The 15,259-nt window shown below is 39.0% G+C and overlaps 1 protein-coding gene across 2 annotated transcripts in view; it reads right to left on the bottom strand.

Annotated features, from left to right (window-relative positions):
• The window catches only part of dicer1 (dicer 1, ribonuclease type III), a 30,135-nt gene extending 18,036 nt beyond the window's left edge, over positions 1-12,099 (bottom strand). Inside the window, exons 1-6 of one of the 2 annotated variants that reach the window (XM_036541963.1) lie at positions 11,983-12,099; positions 4,552-4,607; positions 3,728-3,772; positions 1,886-1,988; positions 999-1,183; positions 352-514 (exon numbers count right to left, since the gene is read on the bottom strand). In XM_036541963.1, coding sequence (XP_036397856.1) covers positions 352-514; positions 999-1,112 — 277 coding nt within the window. In that variant the 5' untranslated portion in view covers positions 1,113-1,183; positions 1,886-1,988; positions 3,728-3,772; positions 4,552-4,607; positions 11,983-12,099. The remainder of the gene's footprint in view (positions 1-351; positions 515-998; positions 1,184-1,885; positions 1,989-3,727; positions 3,773-4,551; positions 4,608-11,982) is intronic. The other variant, XM_036541962.1, reaches the window with a different exon arrangement.
• Between the last annotated feature and the right edge of the window lie 3,160 nt (positions 12,100-15,259).

Below are 15,259 nucleotides of genomic sequence, written 5' to 3'. Positions count from 1 at the left end.
TTGAGCAAGAGTAGAGAAACAGTAGCTCCAAACAGTTGAGGACACTCAGTGAGGCTATACTCAGTTGCTCATGCATACATAAAGCAGTTAAGTTTAAAACGTGGCTAGGCTACAAGCGATGCCAGTCCACTAAGATAGCCTTTTCTGGGCATCATCTACAGAGCTACACTTAGTATTGTTGGTCTCACAACCTGAAGGTAAAAAACTGTACTGCAGGAACATTTTATGGAGTTGACATTCTGTATGTGATAAAGTAGTATGTGCCCTAAGTGTAAGACAATTAAAAGATGGGAAAAATGCTTCAAAAGTATGTCAAGTGAATAAATTTGGTAACCAGTAGAAGCCACATACCTGCATTTACCAAGAAAATGGTCCTTTTCCCACTTTCTCTGAAGTCTCCCCGGATTTGATGGGAGAGCTCTTTTGTTAGGAGTACTGCAATAAAGGTCTTCCCTGAGCCAGTGTTTAAGCAAACGATAGTATTGTGTTCCAGAGCTGCTTCAAGAAGTTCAACCTGTTAAATAACAAAATTGGCTTTAACTCAAACATCAACAAATGATATCTATGGAAAACTAATCGCGCAAGTTGAATATCTCCATATTACAGTACTAATTTCATCTACTTGAAATGTGCATATACTGGTTTTGAGTGACAGTCAAAATCTGAGTGAAGTACTGCATTTTGCTTATAAAATTCTACTTATGTCTTTTTATGTCTTTGTGCCTGTGTCATCAAACACAATCTACAACAGGTACAGACTGCATAGTAGGGGGTGGGTGACATGCTGTAACACCCAATATACCACATGACAAAATGACCAAGCCTTTGATTTTTCCTGTACAAAAATTTCAAAACCACAAGAAATTGGGAAAAAATGTTACAACTAAAATGCAGCATTGAAAACCAGTAAAATGTCACCAAGTTTAATGTGAAGGAAACTCCTACTCTAGACACCTCCCCAAAAAAAACCATAAAAAAAAAATCCCCATAAAACTTGCCTGATATTTTCTTGGTGTGTAAATGTTGTCATGGATGGCCTCCTGTTGCCACGGGAGACCAAAGAAGGGTCCCATGGGTGAGGAAGCGGGGGTCACAAGCTGTAGTCCTGCCATGCTTAGGGATAGTAAAGCAGGGGCCTCCAATCTTCCAGTGTCTATCTCATTTCATTGTGTTCTGAAGCTTACTGCACAGACACAACCCCAACACATTATACAATTATAGCAAAATACCTGTTTCCATATACACAGCAGATAGCAAAAGCGTCGCACCGTCCAAAACACCACTGCTTTGTTATGGCAACATTCACATGCCACAATGTTACAAGATGAGCCTGAACAATTTCACAGGACTATACGGTCAGTGCAAGAGAAGATGAACAGCTGGACTAAGAGCATCACTCTGCTAGAAAAATAAACAGAAATTTTGTGCTTGGGCTGACAGTTTGAGGTGTCTCACAAATGTAAACCTGATCGACAAGGGAACGCTTGCAGTAATCGCTTGCAGCTCTGCTGCTATTCCACCACGGTACAGCTATACATCTTTTGAGGTTACATGTAAAATTGTTGGCATAACCACCAAAGGAAGCAGAAAACATTCTATTAAGGTAGGCCATTTTTAAGTCCCCACAAGATTTCCCAGACCAGCCATCTGTAATTTTGTGGGGTAAGAAAATTACATATAATGAAGTAACACTGGAATCAGGAATTCAAGAATTTTTTTTTACAGAACGCTTTAGAACTGAAGAGTGAGCAGAAAAAACCACGGAGAACTGAGATAACTAAGAGAAAAGAGTGTTGTGAAGAGAAGAGGTTCTCTTTTGTCTCGCTTTAACTGCATTGCTTCACGCTGCTCTATCCTGACAGAATGAGAGTCAGCAGGAACCTACAGTGAGACTTTTTGAAATTTCGCTGTGTGACCAGGTAGCACTGATTCTGGGCTTCATCTTCAGCAGTCTCAATCAGCTCATGTTATTCCTCAGCATCACTTCTCTGGGAGGGAGAAAAAAAAATCACAGCAAAAAGTGCATTACATATCTGTACATTCGCAAGTAAAACAAAGTACATGATGAAAAATCAGGAATAATGCAATGTCAACATACAAAAGTTACTTTATTTTAAGCTCTTATTTTCTTCAGCCAAGTCCTGCAGTGCAAAACCATTTTTATAAACAAAATTAAATTGAGTTTTCCACAACGATTGCTTTTATATAAGTTGAAAAGCATAGCAATTGACAAACATTAACAAATATGTAGCCATCTGTTGCTATCATGCAGGCCTCCAAAAATAAGCACAACTCACTGTTCCCTGAACTCGATGCATGTAAATTAAGCAATATTTCTGGGAAACACACATAGCAAACTGCTGGATTTTGGTTATTTCACCAAAGGAGCAAGATATCTTGGACCATTTTCCAATGATTAAATGTAGATGATGATATTACAGCACAAGTCTCAAAGGACTCATAAAACAAAAAATGCCTTTCAACCATCAACTGGGAACGTTAAGGAAGACAAAGTTCAAGTCAGCAGATGTGATTTCTGGAGAGAAAATGAGAAATTAAATTTTAAAGGCTAATCTATCAATATCTGCAGAGTGACAAATATAGTCTAATCCAAAAATAAACCTTGGTGTTTCTTCAGCCAGATGTGAAAGAGAATCAGGCAAGAATCAGAGAATCCATGACACTGAAAGTCATCACTGTGGACATTCCCTTGTTTATAGGAGTGTTCATTATGTTCACACCAAAATATCAGACCATATTTAAAAGAAGCAATGCTCAATTTCAGTTCACGCAAAGTCAGTATTAGGGGACACAGCAAACAGCAAAAATGATACTTGCATTAAAATTACTATTATCAGCCTTGCTTTACTTGCAATGGGTGTGACAGTATGACCATTTGTTTTGGGCCAGGGACTGGAATTAAACATAAGAGAAGCAGTATTCAAATGGTCCTAAATATCCAACAGGTAAAAGATGTTTTTAACTCAAAGGTAACCTGTATCGGTGAAGAACTTAATGAGGGAATGATTACAGAGATAAAAAAATGTATACTTAATATGTGCAAGAAATATCCACATACATACAACTGTGGTAAAAATAGGCCTAACATGTAAATCACTACAGAAAATTGTTCTACAATGGTTTTGTGGCTGTTAATGTGTTATCTACAACTATCTATAAACATTCCATTTCAACAGTAATGGATTAGTAATGCAACATGTTGCATGATCACCCGAGAATGAAAAGACACAGACACAAGCTACACCTCCAATGACAAGTGGTTTCAGAGACCATGTCACATTTCCACAGCAGATTTTGAGACCCATTCAATATGGAGAGCTCATGGTCCAAACTTACGTAATCAGTCCAGACCACTAGCTGTGTGGTCTAAAGATACACAGACTATGCTATATGTATACCGAGGATCAGAAATTAGCAAAATTATTTGTAGCTGCAAGTATTGTTGAATGTGAGTAGGACAAAATGAGAGGCGCGGTACAGTTGACACAATGCCAAGTGTGTCAGAGAATGATAGCTAATCATAAACTGTTATCACGCTTTCATCTGTTTTAGTCGTAAACTACAGACTCATAGTATCCCTGCATGTAATCATAGGCAGAAGCCACCATTGCTATGAACTGTAATGCATCCAAATGTACTAAATTGCCTGACTTATTTAAATTAACAAGTGTGTCAATTTAAATAAGGATTCAAGGGGTCCCCTTACCATTGTAGAGGCAGGGCGGCATTCTCAGCCAAAAGACCTCCCCGCCTGGCCAACAGAACAGAAAATATGTGATAACATGTCTAATCACTTGGCTAAGTGGTCTCCACTTGGCTCAGGGATGCCCGAAGACTCTCAGAGATTTGTCTGTAGAATCTGGTCAAGTTGGGTTTCTTAATCTCCCATTCACACCCAACCACCCGTACACACTGACCGGACAGACTGACCTAATGAAAATCCTGCCAGGGCTCACTGGCTTGAATTAAGCGCCAGGCTTGCCAGACATGAGGTATTCTACAGCTAAAACCACGCAACATAGCTATCCGGTCTGCATGTGCAATATGTAATGTTACAGCAAATAAAATGAAATGTTAGCGCTGCATTTTCAAGATGTTTGCCTCAAATACTTGTTTAGTGTATCTGTACATGTAATCAGCAAATGGAAAAAACACTGAACATAGTCCTAACACACACACACACACACACACACACACACACACACACAAAACTGTGAAAATGGTATACAGTCCCGCGCTGCACGCTCCACTGATATTTCAGATTAATAACCCTACCACTCCTGGTTTGGCTACCTTGGCACCGCCTTGTTTTTAGTGTACTAGAGTTTGGCTTGTTCGAAGCAGAAGATGAGAACACTCACACCTGACAATACCAGATGTTCCATAAAAAAAACACACACAAAAGGCCAAACTGCTCTCACCACAAAGAGGTCCATATGCAGGCATAAAGATAACTGAAGGTCCAACAATATATAGATTTGCATGAAAAAGCATTAGAGGCCACTGATACAAAACAGCCACATCACCTACCTTTAAGCAGTTGTTGGGCACTGTTGCTGCCTGAGAAACTGTGTATTCTTCTTACACTGCAGAGACATAGAAAAATAATGGACCTTTAGTTAGTTTTACCTCAATTTCCCAGCTATGAATTCCAGGGCACCTCTGTGACAACTTAATTTCTTTATAAATGTTACCCTTTTGAAATGAAAGAACATTTCCTGTGACCACACTTTAAAAGCTGTAGTAAATCAAAGCCCCAGTCATTTTAACATAAAATCTTCATCATTAGGTGAACTCTTTTTTAATTCAACACTATAGACTGTAAAATCTTCAACTGTTACATGCAAACTGAAATTAAATAAACATACCTCACGTTGCCCTCTACACCTCTGAGATTTCCACGAGATTTTTACTACACAAGTACTTCAGACACATACTGACATACGGTTTTCAGAATGTCATGCTGGAGAATCTACTAGTATTAAAGCAATGCGAATGCATCTGTGCACAGCTATGGTGGAATTTACAACAATTCTTATGTTTCTGTGGTCCTGTGTCAGAGAAATTAACCGTACATGCATGCAATCGTCTCTCCTGAGCTTTGATCGTCACTCGTCCCGAGTCTCTGCAGCAACAGAGACACCATTGTTGTTGTGCGTTTCAGTGCCTGAGAACGATTACGATCCTAAAGACCCGCAGAGCACATCCCGACCCTCCTCTAACACACACACGACCGCTTATGGCAAAACATAGAGGAGAATTAACAAGCCCCTCCGGCTTATTCGGCGTCTGAACATGGCAAACAGGCTTCAGACATTCTCCCTCTGCTTTCCCCCGCCGCTGACCGAAAGCATGATAGTGTGGAAGAATAGGAGCACTTTAGCCCAGACAGCCACATACCACAGACCCAGGCAAGTTCTAGAACAAAGAGCCGAGCGTGACCCGTATTAGCATGTCAATGGTTCCGAGCCCGACATCAGACAAAGCAGCAGACCAGCACCTCTGACGGTGTGAAGGCCAAAGGCATCTGTGACTTTGCGGTAAGCTTCATCCTCCTCTCCGCACCCCCCATCTGAACAATAGTAACAGCGGTGAAAGGTTACTGCAGCGATGAATAACCCGTCGCTGCAGATTCCGGCATAAATTAAGGACTCGCCATCCCTAAGACGCACATGCATACATATAGTCACCCATACACAACCATTCTCTAAAGCGAATACACACAAACCACACACGACACATGAGCAGCATAAAGAGAGGTAACAGACACTATGGAGCTTTAGCGGGAAGGAAGGGGTGCATCTACCAGACCACTTCCGGGAGGGACAACAATTTACATGCACTTAAAGCCTAGCTCAATCCATGAATGGAATTAGCCTCAAAACTGCTGATTAAGATGACACTGTAACTTGAATTAAACATCCTGTTGGATATGACCAGTCAATTTTGTTGTCCATAAAGACTGTTCACTCGTAACAACTTTAATATCTTCCTTCAAGAACACACCGATGCACAAAAAGTTCCCTGCATTACAGAGATGGTCAACCCAATGTCAAAGGTGGATGCAGCTCTTCAAAGCTTCACGTCAATGGGTAATTTACTGATTAGGGAGAAAGTGTTATTATCAAAAAAGTAGTCAAGCAGTTGTTGAGATTTATGCTGCTATGCAAATATGCCCTAACTACCTTTTTAGACTGCTGAATATACATGGGCCTCCATGTGGTGATGACAAGACCTAAGACTAAATGACACATTGAAAATGCAGGTATATATAAATTACCGGAAAAGAATTAAGATTTGCAAATAGTATTTGCATTAAAAATAACATGTAATTACAAACATAAGAATAGCAGCTCTTCAATCAGACACTGGTAAATTCTGGTATCTGTTATAGGTCAGGAAAGTATCTGCAACTTTGTATCAATCAGACTAATTTATAAGCAGATGTCTTTATCCAGGCAACAGAATGCTTGCATTTAACAAAGGTACAAGACACAAAGGCTTGATTTTACATTCCCAGCACAGTATCTACAAACTCTACCCTGTTAGCTTACAAACCACCAAGAAATGCAACTGAAATCAAACCATGCAGCAGGAAGAGAGTTGCCAGGGGCAGTATGGGTGATACTGAGTTGAGATTTATTGTTTAAAACCCAGTTATTATCACCCACTGGTATGACGCCCTATGGAGGACAGCAAATCATTGTCGACCTATTCCGAACCTCTTCGCTCATTTTTCTACAGATAAAACCTTACTTGCTCTGCACAAACTGGGACATTTCTGAATTCCTCTTTCTCATCTCCATCTCATTTTTAATTCCCTACTAGCAATGTGCCATCCCATCTCTGCATCTGTGCATTAGGCATACCGGCATCTTTTCTGCCATTTGACTAAAAGCCAGCAACACTTCTAACTATAGACTTAAATATGTCTGATCAACTCTACATAAAGCTCACACTTCCTATATCACTACTTAGCTAACAAAAACACTGCACATCATTCCCATAACTAACAAGCTTGTCTTAAAATTTTCACCCCAGACACCAGTTTGCAGTGTCCCTGATGAATATTCTGAGACAGATATTCTGGTACAGAATGATTTGTTAAGTCCCACTCAGTAGCAGACACTGGAAACATGGCTCGTTCATTAAGTTTCAATAAGGAAACATGTCAGAGTGAGTCTTCTCTCAAATAAGAGTTGCCAGTAAAGACCCCCTACAGACACTGCATTTGGCTGTGACCCACAAAGACAGTTGGCCTTACGTAATCCACAAAATTTCCTATGCTGTACATGCATATATGCACTCCCATACTTTATTCCAGCCACTAACTACCCAAACAGCATAAACATTAGTGTTGATGCCCATTAGTGTGTGCATTGAAATCTGTCAGAATTTTACCTACTTCTACTCAAACATTCCTCAGCACAGCATAACCTCAGAGTAATTGAGGAAAAAAGTTAATTTCAGTAAAATTCAATAACTGCTGTAGTACTTTTAGGCAGAAGTAGAGCATTGCTATTGTGGCTGAGTAGCGCACTCTTCAAATGAGTGAAATTAACAGAAATGGCTTGCACACCACTCTGCCTTTAATAAAAAGAGTGAAAAGCAGCTTCACTGCCCTGCAGCGTCTTCATTTTGTTCTCCCTGTGAAGACAGTGGATTCAGGAAAGGATGCCCTGTTTTTTACAGTAACAGAAGGGTAACTGGTCCCCAGGAAATGACAGTTCTGACTGAGAGGGCATCAGGATACCATACAGAGCAATGCAATTGGAAATGTGACTGACCCTGCCAAAAACACCAACATTTTAGCTATATTTTTCATTTAAATTCAATATTTCTTTTAAATATGAAATGTCACCCTTTCCTTCTAAGACAACAAATTTCCCTCTAATAAGGCAAATTTCAAAATTAAGAATGTGCGGTTTGTCTGTCCCTCGAAAATTGATAAATGCCTTCAGAAGCTAATCTACAGCAATGCACCATTATGATATATGTGGGAGTTTTCTGAATGTATTAACGCTACGCCTGTGTCAAAAGAGCTCTGGAACAGAGCTGTACAACTCCCAGTAAAAATCGCATCCTCCAACCTCCTAAGTACCATCTCTTTTAAAAGGAAAAGATCAGTATCGGCGGAAGGTGTGAGTATCACACTGGATTACTGAGGGGGTGACCGTATATGGCTGTCAGTAGCCTTCCCTGTCTGTCACCACTGTCTAGGATGTGGTGGCTGCTTCGCTTGACCACATCCTCCCTCCTTCAAGCGGCCCCTTGTTTGAGGGAGCTTGTGTTGCCATACCCTGCTGAGTTAATGCAGGCTCATTATTTTATTTACTTATTTTCCATTACTGCACGATGAAGGGCCTGCAATTCTGAGCGGATGCACACAACGGAGGGACCGCGGCACGTGGAAACCCAAGCGCTTTTCGCAGAGTACGCGAAGGGGCCAAATATAGCTATTATTTAAGCTCTTCAATGCATATTTTTTCATAAACATAAAATTCAAACCATAACTGACTTCTCCTGTACCCCCAAATAAAAATTTCTGGGTAGAAACTGCAATGACATTGCAGATTCTGCAAAGCACTGTCTTTGGAATTGAGGAAAAAAAAAAGCTTTATGCATATCAATCAATCTTTTTCTTGTGAGTATGTCCACTCCTTGTGTGTGAGCAAACAGACATAGCAATCTTGCTCTGCCACTGGGTGTCAGAACAGACCAAACGCAGGTGGAAACTCCATTTTCTCACTGCACACAGCCAGATCTCAAACAATGTCGGCAAATCTGGCTGCAAGCCATCAAGTGTATGGATCTGTATAAGAACATTATCAGAAATGCCTGTATTTGCTCTGCACATTTCATGGTATGTAAGATCAGTGTATATTGTCAAATTAGCAGATGGCTACATAAAATAAAGTTGGCTATCGATCTATAATCTCAAATTAGACTCACTCTCCTTTTATAGGTAGCTAACACCAACACCAAGCTAACTACCTATGCCAACAATCCAGTTAGTTAATTCTGCTGACAACTTAGTTAGCTAGTTAGCCAGATGTTTTATTGGCAAAAGTAGCTCTCTCTGCAGACAAGCAGATCTCATCATCTACCTTTGTCAACTAACTGACTACCTGTGTTGACAAGTGACCTGTTTAGCTAACCTTTTTACTCATTCATGTGCAACACTATACAAACTGCATTACAAAAATTACTGTACATTGGCGGCACTTCTATACAGATGGCTAGCTATTTAACTGGCTAATTTGATATTTCTAAACCAGGTTTCACTCTCTGCTGATGTAAACAGAACCAAATATTGTATATCAGTTCTACATGTTAAATTCCTTTGTTAGCCAGCATGGCTCCATTATGTTAGAGTGTTGAAATAGGCAGATCTATCTTTAACAACTTGTGTTTCTGCCTCTGCTCACGTCTGTCTACCATTACAACTGGAGGAATATTTTTAGCTATCATAAACAAGGAAGTTAAGTGCCTAATCATAATGCTAGTTAACTTTGAAACGGACCTATATGTCTTTCCATTATTTTGGATTATTAGATATGAAAGTTGTGAAAACTGTTCACCACAGTTAATTCTATGTCCCAGCTATTGCTGTCTGACATAATATAATTAGTTACATTACATTATTGGCATTTGGCAGACGCTCTTACCCAGAGCGTCTTACATCAGTTACAATGTTATCCATTTATACAGCTGGATATTTACTGAGGCAATTGGGGGGTAAGTACCTTGCCCAAGGGTACAACAGCAGTGCCCCAGCAGGGAATCGAACTGGCAATCTTTTGCTCACAAGTCCTGCTCCTTAACCACTATGCTACACTGCTGCCCCGTTGTAACATTGTTACAATGTTAGATAATATTTTAATGTAACGGGATGCAGTTTAATTCAACTTTACACAGTATGTAGACACAGATTTACTCCACAAAATAGCCCATCAGTACAGAAATTTTACTTAAAAGATTCCTACAACAAATAGGGGGAATGTGAACCTGCATATTTAAGTAAGCATATATTCACAGAGAGAGAAGCTGCAACTGACTTTGGCTTCAAACCCATTTTTACTTTTGAATTGTTAGTGTGTAAAAAAACAACCAAGGGTTAATTTAGTGTCATGGGGAGAGCATCTGTGCACTTAGCCTACAATCTAAGCTATTATCACGATGAAAGCACCTACAGAAAATCTACAGAGAAGAGTCCACTGCCACAATACATTACCATCATTCACTCCTATATGCACAGCACAAAGACCTGCAGAGTGTGTCTTTGAATCTACTGTAAGGACATAATAAGCAGGCCTGTGATCAAACTGTAAACCACAATAATTTGTAATTCTGCAAATTGCCCTGCTTCTGCTTTGAGGCTGATGGTGTCTTTTTTATTTTGCTCATATGTGTCAGAGTGCAAAGGGGAGACCACTCAAAAAATACCACAGATGCACAGCGCCTATGTGAATAATACTGAAGTAACAACCTTTCTCAGATTTTAAAGGTGAGGGTGAGAGGGTGCTGTCACCACCACTTCAGGTGTCTGTCTGGCTCACTTATGTATCGATTTTGGTCTTTAACTCCAGGAATAACTCATGTCCTGGGCCATGACTGCAGTTTAGATCCTGTAGCAGACCTAACTGGTTTTCCCTTCACACGCCGAAAACAATATTGCTGTTTACTGTTACAGGACTATTTGATAACGACAAAGTCCACTTCGTATTTACTTTCTTTGAATACACTGGATAAAGTAGATAGTCAGCAAGCAAGTAAACGTCAACAAATAATTGCAGGTGACAGTAACAAATATTTATCTGAACTTGCGTGACTACCAGCTAGCTAACTTGTCTTGACTCAGTGCCCCCTTTTGTCTGCAACATTCTGCCAATGTTACATGAACACAACTGCATGCTAACTTTTGTGGGACATTGTTTGCCAGGTAGTTACCTCACACGTTAAACCAGTATCCAGCGTATTAAACGAGCTAGCTAACTAGGTGCAAATAATCTTTACACACAAATTATGTGTTCTTCACATTAACATATCATTTATGAATTTTGTAACGTTACTGGCTAGGAAAAGCTAGCTACGTATTGTTACTGTACTGTACTGTTAGTTTGCTGGCAAACCACTCGAATATTTCATCCTTAAGTGTGCCAGGTGTATAGGGAAAGATATATTTACAACGTTGCTAGCTATACTTCTGTTCTGTGTAGTCAGCGTGATTTAAATGCACAAAAGGACAAATCTCTTGGTCTCTAAGAACAAGACAATGAAAAGAAGAATCGCAGAATATAGCCTGCTCGCTAATATAATTAGCTAACCAGCTAAATCAGAGAGCTAACTATCTATCTAGCTAGGCCTCACTGCGACCTTGGCCTTAATTTCTGGCTCACTAGCTAGGCTGCCGTTTCAATCAATGCAGCTAGCTATCGCCAACACCGCCACATTAATATTAACTATACAGCTACACTGTAGCTACCCAGCAAGCAATTAATCAAATGTTCGCATGAAGCTAGCTTTCTAGCAAGGTATCATGTTAGCTAGCCATCTCGCTTTGCTACCTGAGCTGGTCAGGTTAGCCAGCTAGCAACCGACAGCACATTTAAAACCATGCGTTTGCCAGCATGCTAGGAGTAATGGCCGTGTTCCTCGGGTCTAGTGTCGACATAAAAACGTTTATTTTTCCACGTTAACATTTGGTCTAAATAAACTGGCAAAAAACGTATAGCATAGCAGCTACTACAGCAAGCATAAAAAGCAATACTATTACTTAGTTACCTGACAAGCAACGACAGTAGACTTTATCAAATTAAACTGTTTACTTGGCCACACAGCTAGCAAGCTAGCTAGCTAGCTATTTGTGTGTACGGGTAGACACGCTTCTCCCCGTCTTTCTATTGATTGCCCCCTAGTTTAAACAGTACGCATTCCGCGTGACTCACAAAACAGTCTTACCTAATAAATTATGTTTAATTTGCCGTCTTGAAGGAATATTTGTTTCTGAATTCGCTTGATACCCTTCTCTCCATTCCCTCCTGCTGCTGTCAGACTAATCCTCGATACTTCCTTTCACCTGGGCCTGAGAATGCATTTCATACTGCGTACTATTCGTAAGATTGCTGTTTTCGTCGTTTCCACACCACGTGCAGCCTCTGAAATTTGCGTACAATTTTTTGTGAATATACATAACCGTCCTTGCTGTTTGTTTGACACCAATGAAACGAACGTTTCAATTGGCCGTTTTCTTGGGGGTAAAGTTCAACACCAAAATTTAAACTAATCTCAGAGCGGCTTACGTACACGCTGGATCCGTATTTTGCGCAGTTGTGAGTGCAAAACAGATTCTTTGCGAATGCATCATTTGCATGTCAGCGGGCCCAACGTAGCTACTGTAAAGAATTTTCTACTAGTAGTACTATTATTATTATTATTATAATTATGGCTTTAAAAAAATGTAAACACATTGAAACACATTGAAATCGAGTAGTGTGAGTAGCCTCCCACTCAATACACAGATAATAGCGACGTGTTTTTTGAAATGACATTGAATATTGAAATGACCTGTGCATGGAGACAAAGCTGATGATGTTATGGGCAGTGGGAAAACAGTAGAAAGTGATGCAAAGAGAGAAACAGGTTGGGGAGACTTGTCACTTTGGATGTGGATAACAGCAAACGCATGGTAGGGGACTACTGTTTAATGTGACAGCCTCTTGTAACAAAAAGAACACACTAAAGGTTCTGGTTAGCAAATAACGTAAAAGAGGAAAATGTATATTCAGTCAAAAGAGCCGTCTTATTTTAAAACAGGGATGATTTCAATTGCCAAAAATCATTTTGTAGAAAATGACTCTTCTTGTGAGACCATCTTTTATATGTATGATTTTCGTGTATGCAAAATACATGTATGCACGTATGTATGTAGAGCAAAAGCACCAAAACTCGTTCTTAAAAAGCAAATTTGTGTTTTTCTGTGTATTACCATTTTAGTTTCCCTTTTGCTAACGAGCAGAAAGGATACAACAAGCTTCTCAGAGCAACCTTGAGAGGCAGAAACAGGCAGTGAGATTGAACATTTTTGATTTCAATTTTATTTTAAATAAAAAAGAATTTGTGCTTATAGAAATCGGGCTACCTCACATGCTTTCAGATATAGATAACCACCGTAATATCTCCTGTTTCAACATTAATTCAACGTTAATAGTATTGATCAGGATTTCAAAATCCAAAATGGCATTTGTTGGACCAGTCATTTTTCCAGACCTGTTGGATTCATTCATGTGAAATATCTGATCACGATCGGTTAAGTATCATTTACTTCAGTTAAAAAGCACGTGTGAATTGTGTAGAATTCAGTACAAGAGAGCTGGACTTTTACCATGGGTTAACATTGTGCTTGGGACACTGTTGTTGAGCAACTGATGTTAACATACTGTAGTTCATGAAAAAAGCCATCTGTTGCAATTGTTTGCTCAATGAAGTAGAATCATCTAGCAAATAATACATGCGTTTCTATATTGCAGAAAGACATTTTAAATATTTTTACAGCAATGTGTCTTTTTTTTCCTGCAAGAATTCAATAGCGAAAGTAAGTTTGGTTTCCTTTCATTCTCAAGCTAATGAAGCAAAGTATTAACAATATTACTGTGTGTCAAAACCTTTGACGTTACCTTTTAACTGTGTGGTACTATGTTCATTCATATTCTTATTAATTTATCACGTGTAAAAATGTTGCCGTTATACAGTTTATTACATATTATAATTTAAACGATACTATCCAGGGATTATTACTTATGCTGGGTTTGCTGCATATAAACATCACCACCAGGTGTCAGTGTTTCCTTCATTTATGCTTTATGCAAAGATCACACGCATAAACTGTTGGAATACCATGCACCTGCCCCAGCGCATCATACATTTTAGTTATGGTTTATTATTATATGCACTGAATTAATATCCATGTACTATATCCAGAAATTACCAATGTGTCAGATACATAACTGGACAGTTATGTTTAAATCAAACGAGTAGCTAAAAATTTATACATTATATATATTCTGCCAGATTTGAGTTTCAGGCCAGTTAAATGGCATTAACTACAATATAAACATGCAACTAGATAAAACTGTCATAGCAAGGGATAATCTAATTTATGTAAAGAAATTGTAATGCATGAAGTAGAATTGCCTTGAATTGAAACAAAAGAATGTAAGACTGAAGCACTTAACACAGAACATTTTTGAAGACCACAACCATGGTATTTGCTTCCAATTGGCTAGTGTGCTGGTAATGTCAGTCAGTTGTTCTCATTGCTCAGCTGTAAATAATTTGCCTCACTCAACATGCGTGATGTGCAGTGACAGTTTTGTAATATAGTAAATCAATTGTTTTTTCAACCAGAGAAATGCGTATTAACACGGGTCTGGGATTTGGTCAGTGAATGATATTACACAAAGCAGCATTCATTTCTGCATGCTGGTTGGTGTCTGCATTGCAATGTTAAGGGAAATCGTCTCTCAAAGTGGAAAGGAAATACAATGGACAAAGGGCAAAGCGTTTCATTTATTGCACTTGACGGATGTTTTTGACACAAATAGAACAGCCTGTCAGTTCCAATACAAAAGCAAGATGCAGGTATTGTAGCTTACTAGGTCACTTCTTTCAGAATTAAGTCTGGTGTATTGTGTCTCTAAGGCATAATCATGCAGACTTGAAAGTTCAAACATTGGCTACACTTTTGTATCCAATTAAAATGTATGTGAGAACTGTTTAAACCAGATTCATGTAGACAGCTCTTTGTACTTTACTCTCATCTGAGTTGGCTGTGATATAATCCCATGTCAGCCCCATAGATTCTCCCTGGAAAGACATATCTATGTATTTTTCCTATTGGTCATATGTCTCAGAAAACAAGAATATTGTGCTTGTTTGGAAAATTAACCAAAGAGCTTTGTACATATGCAATACAACATTCAAATAAACAAAAACCTTATAAACCATATTTTCCAAAGCATTTAAATCAAAAAAGCTTCCAAAGGAACTCTGAGCATACTTCAAAAAAGGCAATCTTTTCATTTTCAGTATAAGTGTGCATTCCATTTCATACATCTAAATAGCCCAAGCATTACTTAATCACATACAGAAATTTATAAAACTTTATAGACAGAAATATTATATTGAATTTAATAATAAAACATTTCAAACATCCATTCCACACATTTTCAGCTTTTAG

The sequence above is a fragment of the Megalops cyprinoides genome, chromosome 12 (assembly GCF_013368585.1).
Source record: "Megalops cyprinoides isolate fMegCyp1 chromosome 12, fMegCyp1.pri, whole genome shotgun sequence".
NCBI classification, from domain to species: Eukaryota; Metazoa; Chordata; class Actinopteri; order Elopiformes; family Megalopidae; genus Megalops; species Megalops cyprinoides.
This window is presented reverse-complemented; position numbering and strand designations above follow the sequence as displayed.